The 23,338-nt window shown below is 39.7% G+C and overlaps 1 protein-coding gene and 1 long non-coding RNA gene across 2 annotated transcripts in view; one reads left to right on the forward strand and one right to left on the reverse strand.

Moving 5' to 3' along the window:
• Positions 1-23,338, reverse strand: part of ABCC8 (ATP binding cassette subfamily C member 8) — a 133,916-nt gene that overhangs the window by 101,331 nt on the left and 9,247 nt on the right. The window contains exons 3-6 of the mRNA XM_056802201.1: positions 13,474-13,595; positions 6,164-6,330; positions 4,513-4,755; positions 2,795-2,983 (exon numbers count right to left, since the gene is read on the reverse strand). Coding sequence (XP_056658179.1) covers positions 2,795-2,983; positions 4,513-4,755; positions 6,164-6,330; positions 13,474-13,595 — 721 coding nt within the window. The remainder of the gene's footprint in view (positions 1-2,794; positions 2,984-4,512; positions 4,756-6,163; positions 6,331-13,473; positions 13,596-23,338) is intronic.
• LOC103102099 (uncharacterized) overlaps positions 1-23,338 on the forward strand; it is a 77,295-nt gene that overhangs the window by 47,051 nt on the left and 6,906 nt on the right. Inside the window, exon 2 of the long non-coding RNA XR_469331.3 lies at positions 12,260-12,327. This is a non-coding gene — a long non-coding RNA (uncharacterized LOC103102099). The remainder of the gene's footprint in view (positions 1-12,259; positions 12,328-23,338) is intronic.

The following is a 23,338-nucleotide window of genomic DNA, read 5'->3' on the forward strand; positions in this document are numbered from 1 at the left end:
AAATAATAATAGCTAACATTTATATAGCACCTATTGTATACCGGTGGCACTGTGCTAAATGCTTGGCAATTATTCTCTCACTTGATTCTCCACACAACATTGGGAGGTAGGTGTTTTTATTATCCCCATCTTACAGTTGAGGAAACTGAGGCAAACATAGGTCAAGGGACTTGTCCATAGCTTGTGTTTGAGGCTGGATTGGAACTCAGGGTTTCCCAATTCTAGGGCCAGTCTTCTATCCACTGTATCATCTAACTGTCCTTTAAACAAAGATGCCCATTGCTCAGAATATGGAAAACAGTTGGATGGCCAGCCTGTTTGGTTAGTCCACCAGTACATATATGTGGGACAAGTACTACAGATGGACAGAAGAAGGCAAATAGGTGAATGGGCTGTATTTATTTGGAGTAGTGTCCTGCATTTTCAATGATCCCAAGCTGCTCCCTGCTGTAAAACTCATGTCTTTACCACCACACTACTCCTGGTGATGCTCAATGAATCATGGGATACCACGATCTCAGAAGAATTAACCTTGCAGATAACCCAAAGCCAATGGAAAGATTCGGGGTGGGGTGGGGTAAAAATGGCAAGGAACATATTATCTATGATGACTTGAATAAGAAAAGTGACAGCAGAGACAGAGGATCAAAGGATTCAGAGATGGAAGAGACCCTGGACACCATAGAGCCTGGCCTCCTCATTTTACAGATGAGGAAACAGAGGCTAAATGACGAAGGCACACCGGTAAGAAGGAAGGACACCTGGGATTCAGATCCTGGTCTTCTAATCCCAGATTATGGCAGTACTCTTTTCATGACAATATCTCTACCCCCAATTTAACTTTGCATGTTACTGATACGCCAGAACCTTCATTCCAGCCTGCTTTTCTCCCCACACTCACAGAGAAGTCAACTACTTGGCATAATGAATAGAGTGGACTTGGAGTCAGGAGGACTATGAGTTTAAATCTTGTCTTAGACAATTATTGACTGTGTGACCCTGTACAAATCACTTAACTCCCCTGTGCCTCAGTTTTCATATCTATAAAATGGGAATTGTAATGGCATCTGCCTCCCAGGGATGTTGTGTGGATCCAATAAGATAATATAAGAAAAGTACTTTGCAAATTTTAAAATGCTATCTAAATGTTATTATTTCTACTCTATCCTCAAGGAAATGTACACTCTCTCACACACACACAATGAAAACTTTTCCCTTCCAACTTAGAATCAATACGGGTATTGGTTCGAAGGCAGAAGAATGGTAAGGGCTAGGCAATGGGGGTTAAGTGACTTGCCCAGGGTCGCATAGCTAGGAAGTGTCTGAGGTCAGATTTGAACCCAGGACTTCCCATCTCTGGGCCTGGTTCTCAATCCACTGAGCCATCCTGTTGCCCCCTATATATTTTAGTCATATATGTGTGTGTGTGTATGTGTGTCAATTGTGTATCAAGAATGAGAGATGATAGATGCTCAGATGTTACATTTGTATCTTCAGTTTATCGAGGGAGCCAGGGAAAGACCCTCAGCACAGAGGGGTTGTTGTAGAGAGAATTTAAGGGAAAATACAGATCTGAACTGCATAGAATGAGAAGGCACCCCATACAGTTACAATCTGGGAGGGAGCTGGTGGCAGAAATATTAGTGAGATCACTGATATCTGACATTGCCTGAGCATGAAGATAAATATTGAAAATCATGGTGCCCCAGCAACAGCACGGATAGTTATGAGACTCGAGGAAATCAAACAGCTCCTGCTCTTATGACTTAATGTAGGAACTCTAGACACCCCCAAATTTGTTGGATTATTACTTTCTCCACCCCCTGATGATATAGACCATCTTTTGGGAAATAATGCTGTTTCAAGACCAATCTGACTGCTGCTCCCAAACAGATTTTAATAAAGAAGAAAGCAGATGTTGTCTCTAGAAACAAATGCTGCCCTTGATAATAACAACAACTTAGCTTGATGTTGTAGATGGAATACTAACAGTTAGGAAGACTTGAATTCAAATCCTGCCTTTGACTCTTACTAGCTATATGCCAGGGTAAACCACTTAAATCTTCTCAATTTCAGTTTTTTCATTTACAAAATAGGAATAATATCTGCCATATCTACCTCAGATGGTGGCCATGAGGTGCAATTGGGATAATGTATATAAAATATTTTCCATGTTTTTAAATGCTACATAAATGCCAGTTTTATTATTATTATTAAGAAAATTAAGATTTATTGTCTTTTTCCCACAATAGCTTTGTTAAGTAGTCAGTACAATTATGATTTTTCAGTTTACAGTCAAGGGAACTGAGACTCAGAGATTGTAAGTGGCTTTTCCAAGGTCACACAGCTAGTAGGTATCAGGGCAGTGATCTGAATTCAAGTCACAGGATCATAGATATAGAGATGGGAGTAATTTTAGAGGCCATAAAATCCAATGATCAAATTCTCATTTTAGAGTTGGGGGTGCTGAAGACTAGATGTCTAAATGAAATGATTTGCCCAGGATCACACACTAATTGTCTGGGGCAGGTCATGAACTCTGGTTACCTCATCCCAAGTTCAGACCTCTTTCCTCTGTACGTCAAAGTTGGAAACTTTTTCCTCCTGGGTTCTCCAATTTACTTAGCTGTGCATTTTATAGTGGGTGGGGGGTGGTTAAGGCAGGGGTTACCCATTAACAGTCTCTTGGAAAAACACTTCCATGGAAGCTCCCATTGCACTCATAGGGTGAGGAAAGGGGTTGAACCAATTCCCTATTCTCCGAAGAAGTCCATTAGGTTCATAGGTTGCTTACCTTTTGCTGGAAGACTTCATTTTCTTTTCCAAGGTGGTTGAGAATTCCAAAAATGCACAGTGGCCCTGCAAATCCTAGGAAATCAGCCAAGATCCGGAATGTGCTGCTGAGGACCAGCCTCCTCCCAAAGGCATGGCAGAGAGCACACCAGATGGCCCTGGAGCCCTGGGAATATCTGGAACCCTTCCCCTGGTCCAACAAGAAAGCACAGTAACAATGTCAGGTCCCTCACAATGGAGGTGGCAAACTGTTGATCAAGACTACCACTTCCCTGGACATCCCTTGCCTTTGATTCTTGGATTGGTTCAATCCCTCAACTACAGCTCTATTCAATTGCTGGTCCTCAACCACTACAATAATAATAACAATAACAATAACAATAACAACAGCAACAACAATAATAATATGTTCAGAACTTGAAGGTCCCAATACTGTCACCTGTCACCTGGAATGTGAATGAACTTGTTGTGATCACTCTAATTCTAGAGGGACATCATCCAGAGAACAAAAACCATTTTAACCAGGGAGAGCTATGCAGCCAGAGGGATTTAATTCATCCATTACAGTGGGATGGTATTCGTGAGCCTCTGTGCATAGTTTATACACAGCATATATATATGTTGAGGCAGAATGAGGAGAGGCAAAAATAGACTAGATGGATGGGTAATCAGTAGTCTGCCATTGGTTCATTTTGGGATCTTCCTTGTTCTGGGCTCAGTTTACTCAAAATGAGGATAATTATACCTGCCTTGGCTACTTCAGAGTGCCACGAGGGTTAGATGGTTATAAAAACTATCCCCACGTATTGGGAGGTCTGTCATCAAGAAGAAGGATTAGAATTGTTTTGCTTAGCAGAGAATGCTTTTGCAGAAGGCAGTTAACACTAAAAAAGCTTTAGTACAAACAGAATCAATATAACTAGAACAAGAAAAGAAACAGTCACTGACAGCAATGTAGTGAGCAGTGCCGATTTTCCATGAGAGTTGCTGAAACAGACCTCTCTCCTCTCGATAGAGACTACAGGTACGGACTGAGGCATGCGCTGCTTTCAGAAATGATCAAGGTACTTGATTTTCATAATTATACTTTGTTTCAAGGGAGGGTCTTACTTAGAGGAATAGTCGAATTGGGAAATTGCAGTGATGGAAGAAGGAAAAAAAACAGCAAAATACTTTAAAAATAGACTCTGGATTCATGGAAAAAAATCTTCTACCAATGTAGCTAGCATTAATATAGCACTTTAAGGTTTGCAAAGTGCTTCACAAATATTATTTCGTTTATCTTCACAATAGTCATGAGAGGTAGGTGCTGTTATTATCCTCATTTTACAGATGAGGAAACTGAGGCAGGCAGTAGTTAAGTGACTTGCCCAGGGTCACACACCTAGGAAGAGTCTGAGATGGGATTGAAATAAAGGTCCTCCTGATTCTGTGCCCAGCTGCTTCTATTGAAACTATCTAAACTACCTTGAGAGAGAAGTTTACCATTGGAAGTCTTTTGGTAGAGGACCATCATTAAAGGGTATTTCTGCTCAAGGTTGTATAAGATGCCTTCCAATGTCATATTTAGGTCTGAAATCTGGTAATTGTGAATGCCCTTTTTAATGAAGTCTCAAGGGGTTATAAAGATGGACTTCATGATTGTGGAGAGACTGAAATGCCATCTGGAATTCCCAGAAGAAGGCTATTCTCTTGATTAGGACTTGGCCCATTACTGACCTTCTGGGCTTCGAAGGCTTCACAGAGCCGCAGGTAGTTCGTTCGGGCTCTCATGGCAATGGGCAATTTCCCAATGGCTTTCAGGTCAATGGGTTTCTTATGGGCCGTCTTGATGAAGGTGTTCATCCACCAGTATGTCCCCTTGGACAGCAGGTTCACAAAGGGCTGCAGGAAGCGTACACCCAGGTCCTGCAGGTCCTCCGGTGGCTTCACCTCCTTGGGCGTCTTGAAGAAGACATATCTCTGGGAAACACACATGATCAGGGAGTGAATGACCCTAAGTGACCTCCATTCCTTGGCTCCAGATAAGCAAGGGAAAGGATTCTAGGACTTGGTCGAAGAGAGATGGAATGAAAAGGGCCCTGAATTCTAGCACAGCTGAGCTCCAATTTAACTTCTGTCACTTATTAGCTTAGGGGAAAAATTTAGGGCTGGAAGGGACATAAGAGCCCACCCAATCCCACCTACTCATTTTAGATTTTAGTGACTTGCCCAAGGATATGAACTAGAGTCTTCTCACTTGAAAGCTGTATGACTTTGGAGAAGTCACTTCATATTTGTAAGCCTTAATTTCCTCACCTGTAAAATGGGGATTTTTAGTATACTTGAATTACTACCTCATGGAGTTGTTTTGAATACTCAATAAAATAATAGATTGCTTTGTAGCCAGAAAAACACTCTGGAAATATGATCACCAATATATGTGAAAGGACATATATAATCTCCCTTGTCCATTTGCTTCAATGCTTCATGCCCTTCTGAGTCTAATCTCAATCAGTCCTGCTATAGTTTAAATGGTTTTTTAAAATGATCTTGTTCTCCAAAGAGGCAATCAGTGTACTGTACTGGCAGAGGGCACTGGGTTTAGAGAGTGGGGATCTAGGTTCACATTTGACTGCTAAATATTGCCTGTGTGATGTTGAACCTCTCTGGACCTCAGTTTCCTCATCTATAAAATGAAAGGGTTAGATTAGCTCACCTCTGAGCTTTCTATAAGCATTAAATCTTGTGATCCTAGGATTGTTATTATTATTAATTACTCCCTAGAACCAAGGACATATACAAAGGAGGAAAATGATATTGTGGAAAGAACATTGATAGAGTTAGTGGACCTGGGTTTGAATCCTGACTATCATTCTTTGTCTAAGGGACCTTGAACTTTAGTTTCTCTCCTTCAAAAGGAGGGGGTTCGACTAGGTGACCTCTAAGGTCCCTTTTTAGCTATAAAGCTGCGACCCATGATTTGTATGTGACTTATCCCCTGCCCAGAATTTACTTCTGTCACCTCAATTTCCTCATATAAAAAATTAGGAGATACAACCGAATGATCTCTAAGCTCCATTTCCCCTCTAAAACTATGGTCCTATAAATCCTTTCCCATCCATGTTCATCTGTGATTTTTTTCCTCTATAAACTAAACTTGGACTTTTCCAACTTTCTTTTGAATGTTTGATTTTCCTATCACTTCTCAAACCCTCCACTTTCTCTAGTAGTGATTCATGTGGCTCTTGTTAGCCTCATCTCACAGAGCCCAGCAGAGCCCAGACGGGGTGCTGGGGGTCAGAGGGAAGGGGAATACCCAATAGCAAACATAGACAAGATCTTCCTCACAGCTCGGGCCAACTCTCCCTGGAGGCTGGGATCTGCTTACCCTCACTCTGATGACATTGATTTCCACAGTCAGGAGCATTCCATAGAGGATGACCAGCAGCCCAGTAAGGCAGAAGCGAAGCTGAGAAAATCCAATTGCATTATCATAGAACTTGACAAACTTGATGGTCTTGGTTATGAAGGCCAAAGTCCAGTAAATCAACAAGGCTGAAATTGAGAAAAGGGAAGCGTGTTTGTCTAGGGGAGGTTAAGTGGGAAGAATTGCAGGTCTCTGTGTGACCCTATGTTGTTGTTGAATCATTTCAGTCATGTATGACTCTTTGAGACCCATTATTTTGGGCAAAGATACTGGAGTGATTTACCGAAATTCCTTCTCCAGCTTATTTTACAGATGAGGAAACTGAGGCAAATAGGATTGAACAGAGTCACACAGTGTCTGAGGCCAGACGAGTCTTCCTAACTCCAGGTCCTGTACTCTATCCAATGGTTCACCTAGCTGCCCATGTGAACCTAAACATGGGTGTGAATCTTTCTCTGAGGATGGGTCTATGTACAAATATAGATCTCAAAAGTGTATCTGTGAGTCTGCTGGAAGAGTCAACTTGGAGTATGTGTTGGGGCATGGTAGTATTGAGTAGTGACAGCAAGGTAGAATCAACTGAAGATTGGACTTGGAGTCAGGAAGACCTGGGTTCAAATACCACCTCAGATACTTAGTGGTTATGTGACCTTGGGCAAATCCCTGGGTTAATTTCCTTACCTGTAAAATTATGTGGCTGGACATGATGACTGTTAGGGGTCCTACAGTTCTAACTCTATGTCACCTTTATCCTAAATGTAAGTAGGTATGAACAGAAGGGTTGAGTAGTGGATAGAGCATAGGACTTGAATTCAAGAAGACCTGGGTTCAAATCCAACCTCAGATACTTACTGGCTGGATGACCCAGAGCAAGTAACTTTATCCCTCTCAGCCTCAGTTTCTTTTTTGTAAATAGGGTTTATAATACCCTCTAACTACCAAGGTTGTTGAAAGAATCAAATAAGATAATTTATATAAAGTACTTTGCCAACCATAAGGTGTCACAAAAATGCAAGCTATTATTATTATTAGTGTGAAACTGAGTGTGAGCCCAAGCCTCAGTCTGGCTTCCACTGTCCCAATCAATTAATCAATCAGCCAACCAACAAATATTGATTGAGTTTCTATTATGTACCAGGCACGTAAAGAATGAAACAATCCCATCAATAGGAGCTTATATCCTGCCCCTAGCCATCTTCTCCTTAGAATGCATTGTGTGTTACAGAGCAGTCCCCTGAGAAGGCAGTGGAAGAGCTCCTGGAAGGAGCAGGATAAATCAGTTTTTTGTTCCTTAGAAACGATCAACCTTTTCCCCAGGAGGTAGTTTGGGCTCTAAAGAGAAAACCTTTCCTTGTGAATTAAAAAATAGGCTCTCCAACATGAGCTGCCCCATTTTGGGTCAGTGAGTGCTGCTAGCTCCCAGCTGATTGAAGAGTCTCTTATGGAGATGGTTCCTGACACTGCTGCTATCAGCAGCCTGTATTCTACATCATGCCCAGTCCGGAGGTAGGAATGTCAGCATCCATCATGTAAGTTACCTGCCACTCACACCTGCTCAGCATGAGATATTGTAGGGAGTCATCAAAGCCACACTGTTTGACATGGTCACTCGTGGAAACCTAGGGTTGCAAAGTGGCCCCTAGGAAGGATGGAGACACCCACTCAGACCCCCCTCTGTGTGACTTCTCTCCCTAACATCCTTTATTATTGGAATTGTTTCCCCAAGAGAAAATAGATGAGAGCAACATGCTTGCAGGGTTAATACAGATGTCCCACTCTGTCTCCCCAGAATATCACCAGGAGATCCCACTTACAAAATTAAACCTAAGGATTCTTATGTACCCACTTAGATAGGTCCCTCTTTTCCAGGCATAAAAATTCTGGCAAATATGTGCTCAGAATTCCCCACCTCCATGTATAGACCAGGAACAAGCTCTTCTGAGCTAGTATATTCATCGCCCTTCAGGGAGAGGCTGGTATGCTATGCTTCACTGATTTGTTTTGCTAACTAAAGCCTAGGTGGTCTGTCTTGGAAACTTTAGTGAAACATTAGAAAATGAAATCCTGATATTGGAAAATTACTTAAATCTAGGTTATGTTGATTAACGTAGACATGACAACAATATTGCGTGTTGTCTCCTTAGAAAGTTGAATTATTGTGTATTTGATTAAAGTAATGAATGATTATTCTTGGCTTAACCGCATGTCTGAGCCTCAGGGATTAATGGGGAACTGATCCCTAGCCATGCTTCCTATGATGAGAAAAACATCCATCTTCTGTAAAAGCTTTGCATTTGTTGTTAGAATACATGGAATCAAAGTATGTGTATATGTAACCACTGAGGGTATAAAAATAAAAATCAAGTCAGCAAGGGTGGAGTGTCACACCCAGCCAAAGAACCCTGGAAGCTGCAGTAAGGGCTGGCCCCATACCTGCTGCAAGATACCTGACTTTCTTCAGAGACTACATTAGAGGGAGTTAGATTTTGTGTGTGTTTATTTGTTTATTGTATATATATTTTTATAATACACACAATAATATGTACCTATATTACATATATACTTATATATCTATGTGTATTATTTACAGGGGACTGCTAGTAAATATTTAATAACTGACTTTCAGAAAATTGTGCACACAACATACTTTAAAATTTTATCTGCATTATTAACATTTTCTCTATCATTTCTATGAGTCTCGGTTGGAAGTGTCAGACTCAAGGCAACCAGCTGCATGGGTTCTGCAAAATTCCCAAGTGCATGCCTATCTGTCTTTGAGTTGTTACTAAGACAAAAAAGTAAGGATTTAATTAAAAAGGAGAGCAGCTAGGTGATACAGTGGATAGAATGCCAGGTCTGGAGTCAGGAGAACTTGAATTCAAATCTATCCTCAGATACTTATTAGCTGTGTGATCCTGGGCAAGTCACTTAACCTTGTTTGCCAAACTCTTGCCTGCCCTTCTATTTTAGAATTGTTATTAAAATAGAAAGTTAGATTTTAATCTATCCCCCCAACAATTCCCAAATGCCACCAAACCAGACTAAAACACAATTGATGTGCCATTGAGATACAATAAGCAGATTAAATTAAAAAAACTAAATGAGATAATGAAGAGTGAAATGAGTCAAACCTAGAGAACATTATATAGAGTTACAGATTTAATATAACTTGTGAATGTATTTATTCCAGAGAATAAACTGAGAAGTGGAAACATGAAAGATAAATTTATGTATACATAAATGTTTGCTGGATGATGCCTTCTATAGTGTGGGAAGGAGTTGAAGAAAAAAGCTAATTGACTAAAAAAAAGAAAGGAAGAAAGGACTAAGGAATTGGAGGGAAAAACACAGTTGGGAAATTAAAAAAAATAAAAACATAATACAACATAGATAATGTTAATCTGTGATTTTCCAAGTCAATAGGGAGCCATTTCTACTGAAGTTTAACACCACTGGGCTAGATTACCAAGAAAACAACAAATTAAGCCATATGTATTTGTATCCTTAATCAATTTAAGGAACCCCTTGGAGTTGGTATATGTACATATATATGTATATGGCATATGTAGATATATATACATATATGTTTTATATGCATATAGCTATTTGCAAGTTATTTCTTCTCTTTGAAGTGAAACTCCTTGAGAGAAAAGGCTATTTTTGACTTTCTATCTCCAGTCTTTGTAGAATATGTAATAAGTTTGTTGAAAAGACTTAAGGATTCTGATGAATGCAGTGATCATTTCTGATTCTAAAGGAATGATGAAATATGCCACCTATTTTCTAACAGAGGCTATGACTCAGTGCAGAAAGAAGCATATTTTTTTTGGCCATGGTCAATGCAGTCATTTGGCTTTACTATACATATTTATTATAAAGGTCTCCCTCCAAGTCAGGGAATGAGAGAAATTTGATTTTTCTTTATGAAAAAAAGTTAATTAAAATAATAAATGCTTGTTGACTGTCTCTTTTGCCAGCAGCAAGGCACTCTAGAACCCCTAAGTGAAGACTCTCTTCTGCTGCATGTAAGAAACGGGCAGTGTTCTAAATGAAGGTGGTGATGGTTCTGCTATATATTTTCTAGCATTATTCAGACATGACACTGAACTGTGGTTCAGCTCTATCTGCCATATTTTAGGAAGGATGTGGATAGATTAAAGGATACACAGAAGTAAATCACCAGAATGGCAAAAGCCATCAAGATCATGCCATGTTTTTAGCCCAAAGAGGAGAAGACCTGGGGGCAGGGGGGATGGGAATGATAGTTAACTTCAAGCATTAAATGGCTACCCTCTCTGGAAAGGGGGACCAGACTTTTTCTTCTTAGCCCCAGAAGGCAAAACTGGGAACAATGGATGGAAGTTTATGAGGAACCTAAGACAATTTAGACCCACTGAGGAAAAAGCAACCATGAAAACATGCTTGTAAGTTTGCTTGAAATTTCTGGCAAAGTCCAAATCTCACAGCTGCAAGCTGTTGTTTGGCAGAAACTCAGATAAAGAGAACCACTGAAGGATTCCACCCCAAAATGGTCATAATAAAATCATGAGCTATTTCTTATTTTGAAGAGTAAAGAATTCTTTGTAATGTCATGACTAAATGACCCAGGCTATCCTTTTCTTGGGTTACTCAGAATAGATTAGCTATCACTCTTTCTCAATTTACTTGCATTTGCAGAGGAGCCCTAGAAATGTTTTGGGTAAAATAATTTCATAAACAATATTCTGTGGGAAAGAAATGCCTCTTAAAATGATGTAATGCTTAGTACTCTACTTTTTATAAAAATCTCTCTTTGTCATAATAAATGGAGATCATACATCATTTCATCTGGCCCTGCTTTCTCTCTCTATCTCTCTGTCTCTGTCTCTCTCTCTCTGTCAGAACCCTGACAACAGAAGTTGAAGCATATCATAGAAGGGAAACTTCTTAACAGTTGGAGCTTTTGCTAAGGTCATCTTTGGGAGAGAGTGGGATCTTCTTTGGAGTTCTTTAACTGAAATTTGGATGGTTATTTTAGGGGGAATCTTGTAAAAATTATTCATGACCATGAATGGGCTAGAGAAGATTGTCCCTGAAGTGTCTTTAAAGTGAGATTTCCTGATTCTTTTAAATTGCCATTTTGTTTAAAATAAAGGACCCTAATTGTGGCAAAATTGGGACACTAATGCATTGCTGGTGGAGTTGTAAATGAATCCAGCCATTCTGGAAAGCAATTTGGAATTATGTGCAAAAATCTTTAAAAGAATGCATACCTTTTGATCCAGCAACAACACTACTAGGTTTGTACAAAAAAGAGGTAATAAGGAAAAATGTTTGTACAAAAATATTCATAGCTGTGCTCTTTATGGTGGCAAAAAATTAAAAAATGAGGTGTCCCTTGACTGGGGAATGACTGAATAAATTTTGGTATCTGATGGTGATGGAATACTATTGTGCTGTAAGGAATGATGAATTGGCGATTTTCTATATGAAATGGAAAGACCTCCAAGAATTGATGCAGAGAGAAATTAGCAGAACCAAGAGAACATTGTACACTGAAAATGACACATTGTGGAACTATCCAATGTAATGGACTTTACTACTAGTAGTGATAAAATAATCCAGGACATTCATGAAGGACTTATGAGAAAGAATGCTTTCCACATCGAGAGACAGATCTATGGAAGTAGAGACACAAAAGAAAAATTTATGACTCATCACTTGTTTATATGAATATACAATTTGGGGTTTCAGTTCTATAGTAAAAATGAATAATATGGAAATAGGTATCAAGTGATAACATTTGTACTACCCAGTGGAATTACTTATAGGCTCTGGGAAGGGGGAGGGAAGAGGAAAGGGAAAGAACATGAATCATGAAAACATGGGAAAATAGGATTATAGACTTAGATCTAGAAGAGAAAGTAAAAATCATGTAGTCTATAAGAAACTGAGGCCAAGAAATTTGGTGATTAGTTAAAGGTCATAGAGGGAGTAAGAGGCAGAGCCAGGATCCTCTGACTCAAAATCCAACACCCTCTTCTAATGCACCATGTTATTTGTTACCTACCATTTCAGTGAGCTAACGGATCCATGAAAGGAAGAGACTTGTACCAGGACTCAATAATGCAAATGGATGCTACATGGTGAGTGTGATGACTTTTTAGTCATAGCATATTTCAAAAATGACCTATCAATGGGGGCAGCTCGGCAGCTCAGAGGATAGAGAGAAAGACCTAGAGATGGGAGGTCCAGGGTTCAAATCTGACCTCAGACTTCCTAGCTATGTGAACCTGGGCAAGTTACTTAACTCCCATTATCTGGCCCTTACTGCTCTTCTTTCTTGGAATCAATACACAGTATTGATTAAAAAACACCCATCAAGTCATAGAAAAATCGATATCACTAGTGGAAATAGCCACACAGAAGAAATTAGGATGCTTGAAGTATTGAATCAATACTAATAACCACACTATCCTTGTAGAAGACTTTAAGAACTCGAGTCTGCCTCAAATGAAATACTGTATGTAAAAATGTCTCTATAACTATAAATTGTTAAATAAAGGTAACTTATTGTTATTGCCTTTTAGTAATTTTTCTCATATTCTTGCTTTCCTGCTCATGCCATTCCTTCCATATCTTCCTCTTCCTCCTTCAGATTACAGACCATAAATTTAGAGTAAAAAGGGATCTTAGAGAATATTTGATCCAAACTCCTCATTTCATAGATAAGGAAACTAAGATCAGGGAGATAAAAGGACACGCCCAAGATCAAACAGCAGGCAGAAGAATCAGGATTTGAACTCATGGTCTTTCTCTCCAAAGTTCTTTCCAGCATACTGTGTGTTCTTAAAATGTAGGTCAGTATCTCTATTCCCCTAACCCTCCTATGACAAGGTCTTTCCTTTTGATTCCAGTATGGCCCCCCAGACTACAGGGATGTAGGGTTCAGTGGGCAGAGAGGAATGGACTTTGTATGGGCACCTGGCCTCACCTCGTCCTGTTTATTTTCCATCCCAGTCACACAGGCTGAGCCAGACAGCCTGAGCTCCCAACAGGCAGCCAAGACTTCTAAACAGCATTCCAGAGACTAGCAGGAGACAAATAGTCAGCATCTGGATTCTAGGTTCTTACAGGTGAAAATGGCTATCAGTACCATCTAGCCCAAACTCCCACAATGCTACTAGAATCTCCTTCTAGTCTCTGTGACTGGCCATTGCCAGCTGGCTATGGATGCACAGGAAAATCAGCAGCTGGTTCTCATTCAGTTGTGGAGAAGCTCTTTTACATACCAATCAGCAGTTTGGGAAAGTTGGAGGTCTCAATGTTGTGATAGTAGACGACAGATGTGATAGCTGCCAAGAACGCCATCCCGGCAGGCATGTACAAGTGCAGATGACGGGACTCGGCCACCCTAGGGAGAAGAGACAGAGAGACAGAAGTTGTTGTACTAGTCTAACATGGTAGATGCTAGGAGGATTGCAGAAGCCATCCTACACAAAGTGAGACAAAGAATGTCATGTCTCATTTCCAAACTCACTGTTTTCTTAAGTAGTGCATTGGACAGTTTCTCTAAATTGATGGTGTTTGGAGACAGGACTAAGGGAGAGAGGAAAATGAGGGTTTTGTTTCAGTAATAATAAAAATAAGCTATTGAGAAAGTCACTTCTTCACAGAAGTGGGAATCTAAGGATATGGAAGATTGTACTTGTATCTTTCCCATTAGAATGCAAGCTCCTTTAAGGTGGAGATTGTCTTTCTTCTTCTTCTTCTTCTTTTTTGTTAGATTCTTATTTATTTTACTGGATTCTTTTAAATGTTTTTTCCTTCTTAAAATTTGAATTCCAAATTCTTTCTCTCCCTTCTATTCCTCTTCCACCACTGAGAAGGCAAGTAACACAACAGCAGTTATACATGTGAAATCATGCAAAACACATTTCCATAGTAGCCATATTATTAAAAAGACCAAGTGAGGAAATTATGCTTCAATTTGCACTCAGAGTTTTATCCATTTTCTCTCTGAAGGTACACATTTTTTTTATCATTGGATTATCTGGAATTGACTTAGATCATTGTATTGATCAGAGTAACTAAATCTTTTTCACTGATCATCCTCCCAACATTGTTTTTACTGTGCTGTCACAATGACCTGGTTCTGCTCACTTCACTTTGCATCAGTTGATAAAGGTCTTTCCAGTTTTTCTGAAACTGTTCCATCATCATTTTTATTGCACAACAGATTTCCTCATGATTATACAGTTTGTCAACCACTCCTCAATTGATAGCATCCCTTCAGTTTCTAATTCTTTCTATTCATAGGCATTTTGCACAGTGCCTGGCACAGGCCCTTAACTATGCTTGTTGACTTGACCAAATGCAGAACTGGGATTGGACAGGGAAGGAGGGATGTATTCAGAAATAAAGGTGATGGAAAACCCAAAACCAAATCCCTAAGAATGAGAAAAGATGCATTTACAACATTTACAAACCATTTTATTTCATTTTTAAAAGTTATGTTTGTTTACAACGGTCCAAGGAAGTTGGGAGCTGCCATATATGTCATTTTCCGTGATTTCCACATCCTTTCATGGTGAGGTTGGAAAAGCACTTCACATGCATGACTTCACCTGAACCTTCCAACAACCTTGTGAGATAGAAAATACAGGCAGTATTGCCTCCATTTTACAGATGAGGAAACTGAGGTTCAGAGTGAGAAAGGGATTAACCCAGGGTTCCCCAGCTAGTAACTACTTGAGGAATGATTTGAACTCAGGTATTCTTGATTCCAAGTCCACTGATCTATCAACTCTACTGGGGTCCTGAATCATAGACCTTGATGCTAAGAGGGCCTGGTACATAGACTACTTTGAAATTAAGTAAGTCAAGTCCATAAGCATGTAAATGCTTTTTGTATTCCAGTCACTGTGTTAAATGCTAGGAATACGAATATGAACAGAAAGATAGTCCCTGTCCTACAAGAGCTTACTTTCTAATGAGGGACAATTTTGTAGGTAAAGGATTATGAAGGTACCAGTCCTGAGGCATGGCAGAGAAAGTCCTAGAGAGATGAGTCAGGAGAGAAGTCTGGAGAGGAATGAGGAATGTCCCTCCCTGCCTCCCTCCCTCACACCTTCCTAAATTTGGAAAATGGAGAAAAGGGTCACTGCTCTTGGCTACAGCCTTGAGGTCAATGGACCATGAGAACCATTTCTTTGTATCAGAAACTAAATTCCTCTGGCCCGAATGATTTGATAAATTCAAGTGACAGAGATAAGCCTCCTAGTCCAAGCCAGATTAGTGACAGATCTGTGGAGTGACAATAGTAGGCTAGCTAAAGACTTAGAAACCATCCATTTTTCAGAGCTGATTTTTTTCCTTATTTACTTCTACTCTCCACCCTACATTCCATTCCCCCAGTTTGTCCTCAGAATCTGCTGTGATGTGTGAAGAGTCAGGGATACACCAGAAGAGAACTTTTCAGCTAAGTTTCACTCCCCAGGGATCATAATGTAAGTAGTTATTAGCTAACACCTTAATTATCAGCTAGCACCCTACTATCAGCTAATACTGTAATTACCAGCTAACACCTACAAAGGGTAGATATTTAGCTTTTGATGGCCATGACTAATTGGTTAATGCTGCTCAGAACAGGTAAGTAGGATCAGTGTCAAGTGCCAGGATGAGGAAGGAATGGGGAAAGCCTGGGGGGTGTAAGAAAAGTTGTAGCAATGCTAACTCCCCTTCTCCCCATTATTTTCTCTTCCTACTCCTCAACTCCCTGGCAAAGGTGGATTGTCCACTGGTTCCCAACAAGTAAACTACTAGGGAAAGGGGTCATGGGGTTTTTGTAAAAGACCTAAGTGGCTATAAATAAGCAAATATACCTTTTTGAGAATGAATATAGAGGCAGTCTCATACAGATTTGTCCTCAGACACTGGATGTATGTTCCTGGGAAAGTCACTTAACTTTGTTTAAGTTTCCTTATCTGTAAAAATGAACTGGAGAAAGAATCAGCAAACCACTCCAGTATCTTTCTTAAGAAAACCCCAAATGGAGTTATAAAAACATCAGACACAACAGATAAATGAACAGTAACTCATATACACACATATATCACCAGTTACTAAATGCATACTGTTGTGATAAATCTAATTCAGTCTCCTTTGCTCCTCCTCATCCACATTATGCCCCTTAACTAAAAGTGTTTCCAAAGGTTCTGACTTGGTCCCTCTTCTTTTCTCCCTCCTTCTCTCCTCTCTCTTTTGGTGGCTTTCATTAGCTGCCATTGGCTTAATTATTGTCTTCATGCTGATGACTTCTAGAGCCATAGATTCGACTCCAGATTCCCTCCTGAGCTCCTGTCCCAATTACCTATTGGAAATATCAAACTGGACACCCTATAAGCATTTCAAATTTAATATGTCGAAACCAAATTTCATCCCTCTCCCTCCCCAAAGCCCACTACTCTTCCCAAGTTCCCCATTTCTGCTGAAGACACTACTATTCTTCCACTATCCCAAGTTCAGAACTTCATCATTATCCTTCGCTCCCCATTCTCTCTCACTCCATATATCCTGCAAATTGGCCAATGTTGTCAATTGCTTATCACATCTCTCACATCCAACACTTTTCTCATAGCTACCCACTTAGTTCAGGTTCTCATTACCTCTTGACTAAGCTATTGCAATGGTCTCATAATTGCTGCTTAATTAGGTGGCACAGTGCATTGAGTTCTGGACCTGAAGTCAGGAAGATTTCCATTCAAATTTAGCCTCTGGGTGTTTTGTGACTATGCCCCAAAGGCATATTCTTTGATCCTATAATACCCCTACTGGGTCTGTAAACCAATGAGATCATAAAAAATGGGAAAGGACTTACTTGTACAAGAATATTTATAGCAGTTCTTTTTTGTGGAGGCCAAGAATTGGGAATTAAAGGGATGCCCATCAATTGGGGAATGGCTGAACAAATTGTGGTATATGATGGTGATGGAATACTATTGTACTGTAAAGAATGATGAAAAGGATGATTTCAGAAAGAGTTGGAAAGACCTACACAAACTGATGCAGAAATAAGCAGAACCAGGAGGACATTATACACAGTAACTGCAATATTATGGAATGATCAACTATGAAAAACCAAGCAATATAGTGATCCAGGGTGATTCTGAAGGATGTATGACAAAGAATGAGAAAGAACTGTTGAAGCCAGATGCAGATCAAACCAGATGATCTTTTACATTAGTTTGTTTATGGTTTTATATGAGTATTCTCTTAGAACAATGACCAAGATGGAAGTATGTTTTGCATGGTAATACATATATAAACCAGATCAAATTGTTTACCATCTCTGAGAGGCAAGAGGGAAGAGAGGGAGGGAGACAATTTGGATCTTATAATTTTAGAAAATGAATGTTGAAGATTGTTATTACACATAATTTGGAAAATCAAGTATCTTTGAACAAATTTGACCTCTGACATTTACTGTTTTGGTGTGACTCTAGGTAAGTCCCTTAGATTTTGTTTGCCTCAGTTTCCACTCTGGATAATAATAGCATCTGCCTCCCTGGATTGTTGTAATAATGAGGTGAGATGTTATTTGTAAAGTATTTTGTAAACTTTAGATCCTTATATAAATGCTAGCTGTTCTTATTAGGTATTAAATAGTTTCTCAGCCTCAAGCCTCTCCCCATTCCAATCTGGCCTTTACAAAGCTGCCAGGATGATTTTCCTGAAGTGCAGACCTGGCCATGTCATATTTATATTCAAGAAACTCCAGGGGCATTGTATTCACTCTAGGATTAGATAGAAACTACTCTGTTTGGGGCTTAAAGTACTCCACAAATTGGAAACCAATCTATCTCCATTACTTCCCTTCCCTCACTTGATGGTCCAGCCAGATTGATGTTTTCTCTGTTACTCATAAACACACCCATACACACTCACTTACACTCTCAACACACTTACACATATGCTTATACTCACACATGCATACACACACATGCATGCATGTGCCCTTTTGCATTTTGTCTCCCATGCCTAGAGGTCACTCTCTTCTTATTTTCATAGAATGTCTCTCACTTCCTTACAAGCACCCATTAGTGGTAGTATGTGAAGCCTTTTCTGATGACCCTTTATAGCTGCTAGAGCCCTTCTTCTCTAACCTCGTCTTTAATCTGTGTTCATTCTGTATATCCTCTTCTATGTATGTGTCGCTCCTTCCATCAGTATATGAGGTCCAACAGATGGGCTTTTAAAATTTTTTGTGTTCGTACGTCCAGTATCTGGTCCAGTAAGTGGAGTACAGAAGGTGCTTAATAAATGAATATAGCTTAAATTTTTACTTACTAAAATGCAAATTTGTCTAAACGCATTACTAGATTTATAACAGCTTTTTGTAATTAAATATTTTCTCAAATAACAGATGCTAACAATGCTAATACTATTGACAGTCCATGACATTTTGGGGCATCACTGGGAAAGTCACTTGGCCTCCCTAGACCTATTTCCTTATCTGTAAAATGGGAAGAGGGTAAGTGGATTCTGAGGGCTTTTCTTGTTCTGGATCTAGGATTCTTTGAAATACTGATAATCTGGTCTGTGAGTGTTAGCTGGAGACACCAGTGATATAATTTTCATCATCTGCTTCAGTTTGGGTGAGGCAGGTTATTACTGCAGGAAATGCTATTGATTTTGCACCTTTTGGACTTTGTAAGTGGGGGAATTCTCAACTTTGATCTACAGGATTCTGAGTTGTATGAGCTGGTGAGTCTCACAGAATCTTTAAGTTGAAAGAGAACTCAGAGGTCATCTAAGTCAACTCTTCTTCCAAAATCTACCTATTAGGGATTGCAGATACCTCTCTTTTCTAGGGGATTTTAAGTAAGGCTCCTGGACAAGGGCCTGATTTAGTCTACATCTATCCATGAGGAGCTAAGAGAAATGGAAGAATTGGTCCACATACTAAGGATGGTGCTCTGAGAGCTCTTGTCTGATAGATGACATTTTTCTATTTCTATTTCTATTCATATTTCTATTTCTTGTTCTGTCTATATTTTTGTAAGTATTCATCCATTTCAATCATCAGGGTTCTTTGGGGGCAAATATTTGGTTGAAATTGTTTCTAATAATTTCTTTGATTCCTTTTTCATCTGTTATTAATTCTCTTTTATCCCACCGAGAAGAAAATACTGCTTCTACTATCCAGACACCCTGTTGTTTAGACTTTACAATGATCAAATGACAACTTAATTGTTAGCTAACAAAATTATTAGTCAGCAACTTAAATATTAACAGGGCCAACCTTTTCAATACCAGTTAGCATCTTAGCAGGGATTAATTGACATCCAACTGAGAGCGGGGAGAAGATTCAGGATATAAAATCAGGCTCCAGGAAAGAGAAAGGTGAAGTTAAAGGGCAAGGAAGAGAAGCTTTGCCTGGAGTCTGATTGGGTACAGACTTATGACTTCTGCCTTCCCACCGTTGTCATCTAGGTCAGAGCTAACCCATCTACCTTTTTTCTGTGTAACTCCTGTTTATGGACATTAAGCAGGATCAGATTTGGGCTTCAGACACAGCCTAACAAACAGCATTTCAGTGGGTTGTGTTTCAGATCTCTGTACGTCTCGTCTGCCTCCTAAAAGGAGCCTAAGGTCCGATGACTTTACACATACCCTGCCCTTCCTTTCTCAATTTCATTCATGGCCCCACTCTTCCTCTCCCTCTCCAGAGGCTGCTGCTATAGCAGTAATAAGAGAGGATGGTGTAGGAAACATTTATAACTACAAGGCCCATAAGAGTTACAAATTACTTTCATAGTTTGCTATATCTAGTCAGCTCTGGAACATGCTTCACATCTTATCCAGTCATCTCTCCAGCAGAACAGGACCTAACCAGTATGGGCATTGCCTTCTACCCTGCCACCGAGTATACGCCATTTCTATCTCTTGTGCTTTGCTCTGGGATCAATAGTCATTGGATCAACAACCCCAGTAATAATCTGAGATTAACAGTCATTAATATAATCGTACTACCATTGCTACAAGAAAAGCATGGCGATCTATTGCTCCCTGGTTCCATTCACAATCCCCATTACTGCCCAGATCAAATATTCCCTCGCAAGACCCCAACTACCTCTTATGTTGCCTACCTCTTTTAGATCATAAGCCTCTTGAGGGCAGACATTATCTTGGTTTTGTATTTGTTTTCTCAGTGCCTAGCAGAGTGTCTGGATCATAGCTGACTTTCCAGAAATTGTTCATTAATTGGTTAATTAAATAAAACCCTAGGAGTCTGGGGAAGGCACTGTTCCCAGGAAGATCCAATAAACACCTAGAGACATTGAGCAAGCATAGGGACTGAAAGTCCCCCCCCCCCCAAACCCTAGACCAGGGCTGGGCACAGAGCCCATGAGACATTCAATAATGATTTACTAATATTGAATTGAATAATAATAATTCATAAGGAGGATCCATTACTTCAGAGAAGAATCTGTTGGAGCCAAAAAAGTCCAGGATTTCTAATGTAGCCAAATAAATAGCAAGAGTTGCCAGTAAGTGGAGAGAGGGGTACACTGGCAGTTGGTTAAGGTACCCCCAATCTTCTTGGATAGACTTTCAATTGGATCTCAGGTTGTGCTTTCAGGGCTATTGTACTCTCATCTACTGGCTAAGGCAATTTTAAGCTACATTAATATAAATGTGGTAAACAGAGTGGTGCTATCAGCTCCCATGGGTTCAATTATCATCCCTATGAATAACTCTCATTTTTATACAGCTAGCCTCAGATTCTTCCCTGAGCTTCTGTCCTGCATCACCAATTCCCTATTAAATATTTTCACTAGATATTTGTTAGGCATATAAAACTTAATAGTATCCAAAATTGAATTCATTATCTCCCTCTGACCACTCTCCTCCTTCCCCATTACCTCGAACCCAAACTTCTTCCCAATTTCCCTACGTCTGTTGAGGGTACTTCCATCCAAAGTTAGATAGCTTTGAGGCCTTGGAGTTGTCCTTGACTCCTCAATCTCCTTGGCTCCATATCCAATAAGTTGCCAAGTCTTGTTAATTCTCCTATCAAAATCTCTCTCACATATCTCCCCTTCTTTCCACTCACATATCCACCAGCTAGTTCAGGCTCTCACTACTTCTGCTCTGTGCTATTGCAATGGCCAGAATCTCTTTGCCCTTAGTATCTCCTCTTTTCAATAAATCCTTCACATAGTAGTGATGCTGTGAAAACAATGTCTTGACCACGACCCTCCTCTGATCAATAAGTTCCAGTTGCCTCTGGCTTAAAAATACACAATCCTCTGTTGGGCATGAAAACTCTTCATAACCTGGCTCCAGACCACCTTTCCAATATTATTTCATATTATTTTCCTTTATGCCAGACTGGCTTTCTTGCTGTTCTTCACACATGACATTTCATCTCCTATCTCCTTGTTTTTGCATAGGATATTCTCCATGTCTAGAATACATTTCCTCTTCTTCTCTGCCTCCCTTCAAAGCTCAATTAAAGCCACACCTCTTCTATAAAGGCTTTCTTGACCCTTTCCCCCCTCTCAGCTGCTAGTGTCTCTGATCCAAATTGCTTTATATCTATAGGGTTAGGGCTATGGATATAGACCTAGAAGGAGTTTTGGAGGCTATCTCATCCCAACCCCTTATTTTACAGATGAGGAACTAAGAATCCATATATTTTGCATTTACTTCTCTTTGTATGTGTTACTTCCTCAAATAGACCACAAGTTTGGGGCAGCTAGGTAGATAGAAAGCCAGATCTAAAGTCGGGAGGTCTTGGGTTCAAATCTGGTCTTAGATGCTTCCTACCTATATGAACCTGGGCAAGTCACTTGACTCTAGTTGCTTAGCCCTTCTGCCTTAGTCCTGATCCTTAGTATTGGTTCTAAGACAGAAGCAGGTAAGAATTAAAAAAAAATAGAATATGATCTTGAGGGTAAGGAATTGTTCATTTTTGTCTTTGTAAGCCCAGTGCTCAATCTAGTGCTTCACAGACGTCTCTCAATAAAGATTTAGTGCAATGCAATGATTGAGGGTAATTCCAAGGGACTTATGAGAAAGAATGCTACTAACATCTAGAGAAAGAATTGTGGGAGTAGAAATTCAGAAGAAAACATGTGATTAAGCACTTGTTTGTATAGGTAAGTGATTTAGGGTTTTGGATTTAAAGGATTGCTCTTTTACAAAAATGAGTAATATGGAAATGGGTTCGAGGGAGTGGGGAGGGGTGAGGGGAGGGGAAAAAAACCATAATTCATGTAACCATGGAAAATTAAAAAAAATAAATAAAGGTTTAGTGATTGTGTGCTAGTCCTAGATGCTATCTCTGCTTCCTGGTACCAACAGGATTGCTCCTTGGTAGAGAGGTAAAGCAGTCATATGTGAGACTCTGTGTGCATAGGCATGCATGCATGATCAAGGTCTCCAGATCTTCTGATTGCAGAGATCACGTCTGCCTTATGTTCTAACATAGCTCTACTACAGCATAAAAAGAGAGAGTGGATACTATCTCTTGCTCTTCTTTAGCTCTGCCGTGGTGAGACCACACATTTAGTTCTGTGCTTATTTCTGGATGCCATATTTAAAGAAGGATCCTGGAATAAGTTAGAAAGTATCCAAAGAAAGGTAACTGGGATGAGGAGAGGACTGGACACTGTACCTAATGAGAATCAGTTGAAGGGACTTGTGGATGTTGATTTTGAAGTAAAGGACACCTAGGAGGAATGCATTAGCTATCTTTGCACATTTGATGGGAGGTTATGTGGAAGGATTAGAGCTGTTCTACTGGTAACCAGAAGGAGAAAATAGGGACAATTGGGTAGAGGCTGAAGAGATGCCGAACCATGTCTAATGTATGAAAAAATACTAACCAGAATGCCTTAGAAAGTAGTGAGTTCTGCTCAATGGTGACTTTTGAGGAGAGGTGGACGGTCATTTAAAATGCTATTTTGATGTTATTTTTTCATATTACTGTCACTTCCTAGAAACTATTATTAAGATAACTTCTTCCATTCTCTTCCCATTGAAATTATGTGATCTTTAGATTTAGATTATAGATCTACTTGGAGCTTGGTATAGTATATGATATAAGATATTGGTCAATATCTAATTTTCTGAATATTGCTTTCCAAT

Source organism: Monodelphis domestica, chromosome 6 (assembly GCF_027887165.1).
Source record: "Monodelphis domestica isolate mMonDom1 chromosome 6, mMonDom1.pri, whole genome shotgun sequence".
Taxonomy (NCBI): domain Eukaryota; kingdom Metazoa; phylum Chordata; class Mammalia; order Didelphimorphia; family Didelphidae; genus Monodelphis; species Monodelphis domestica.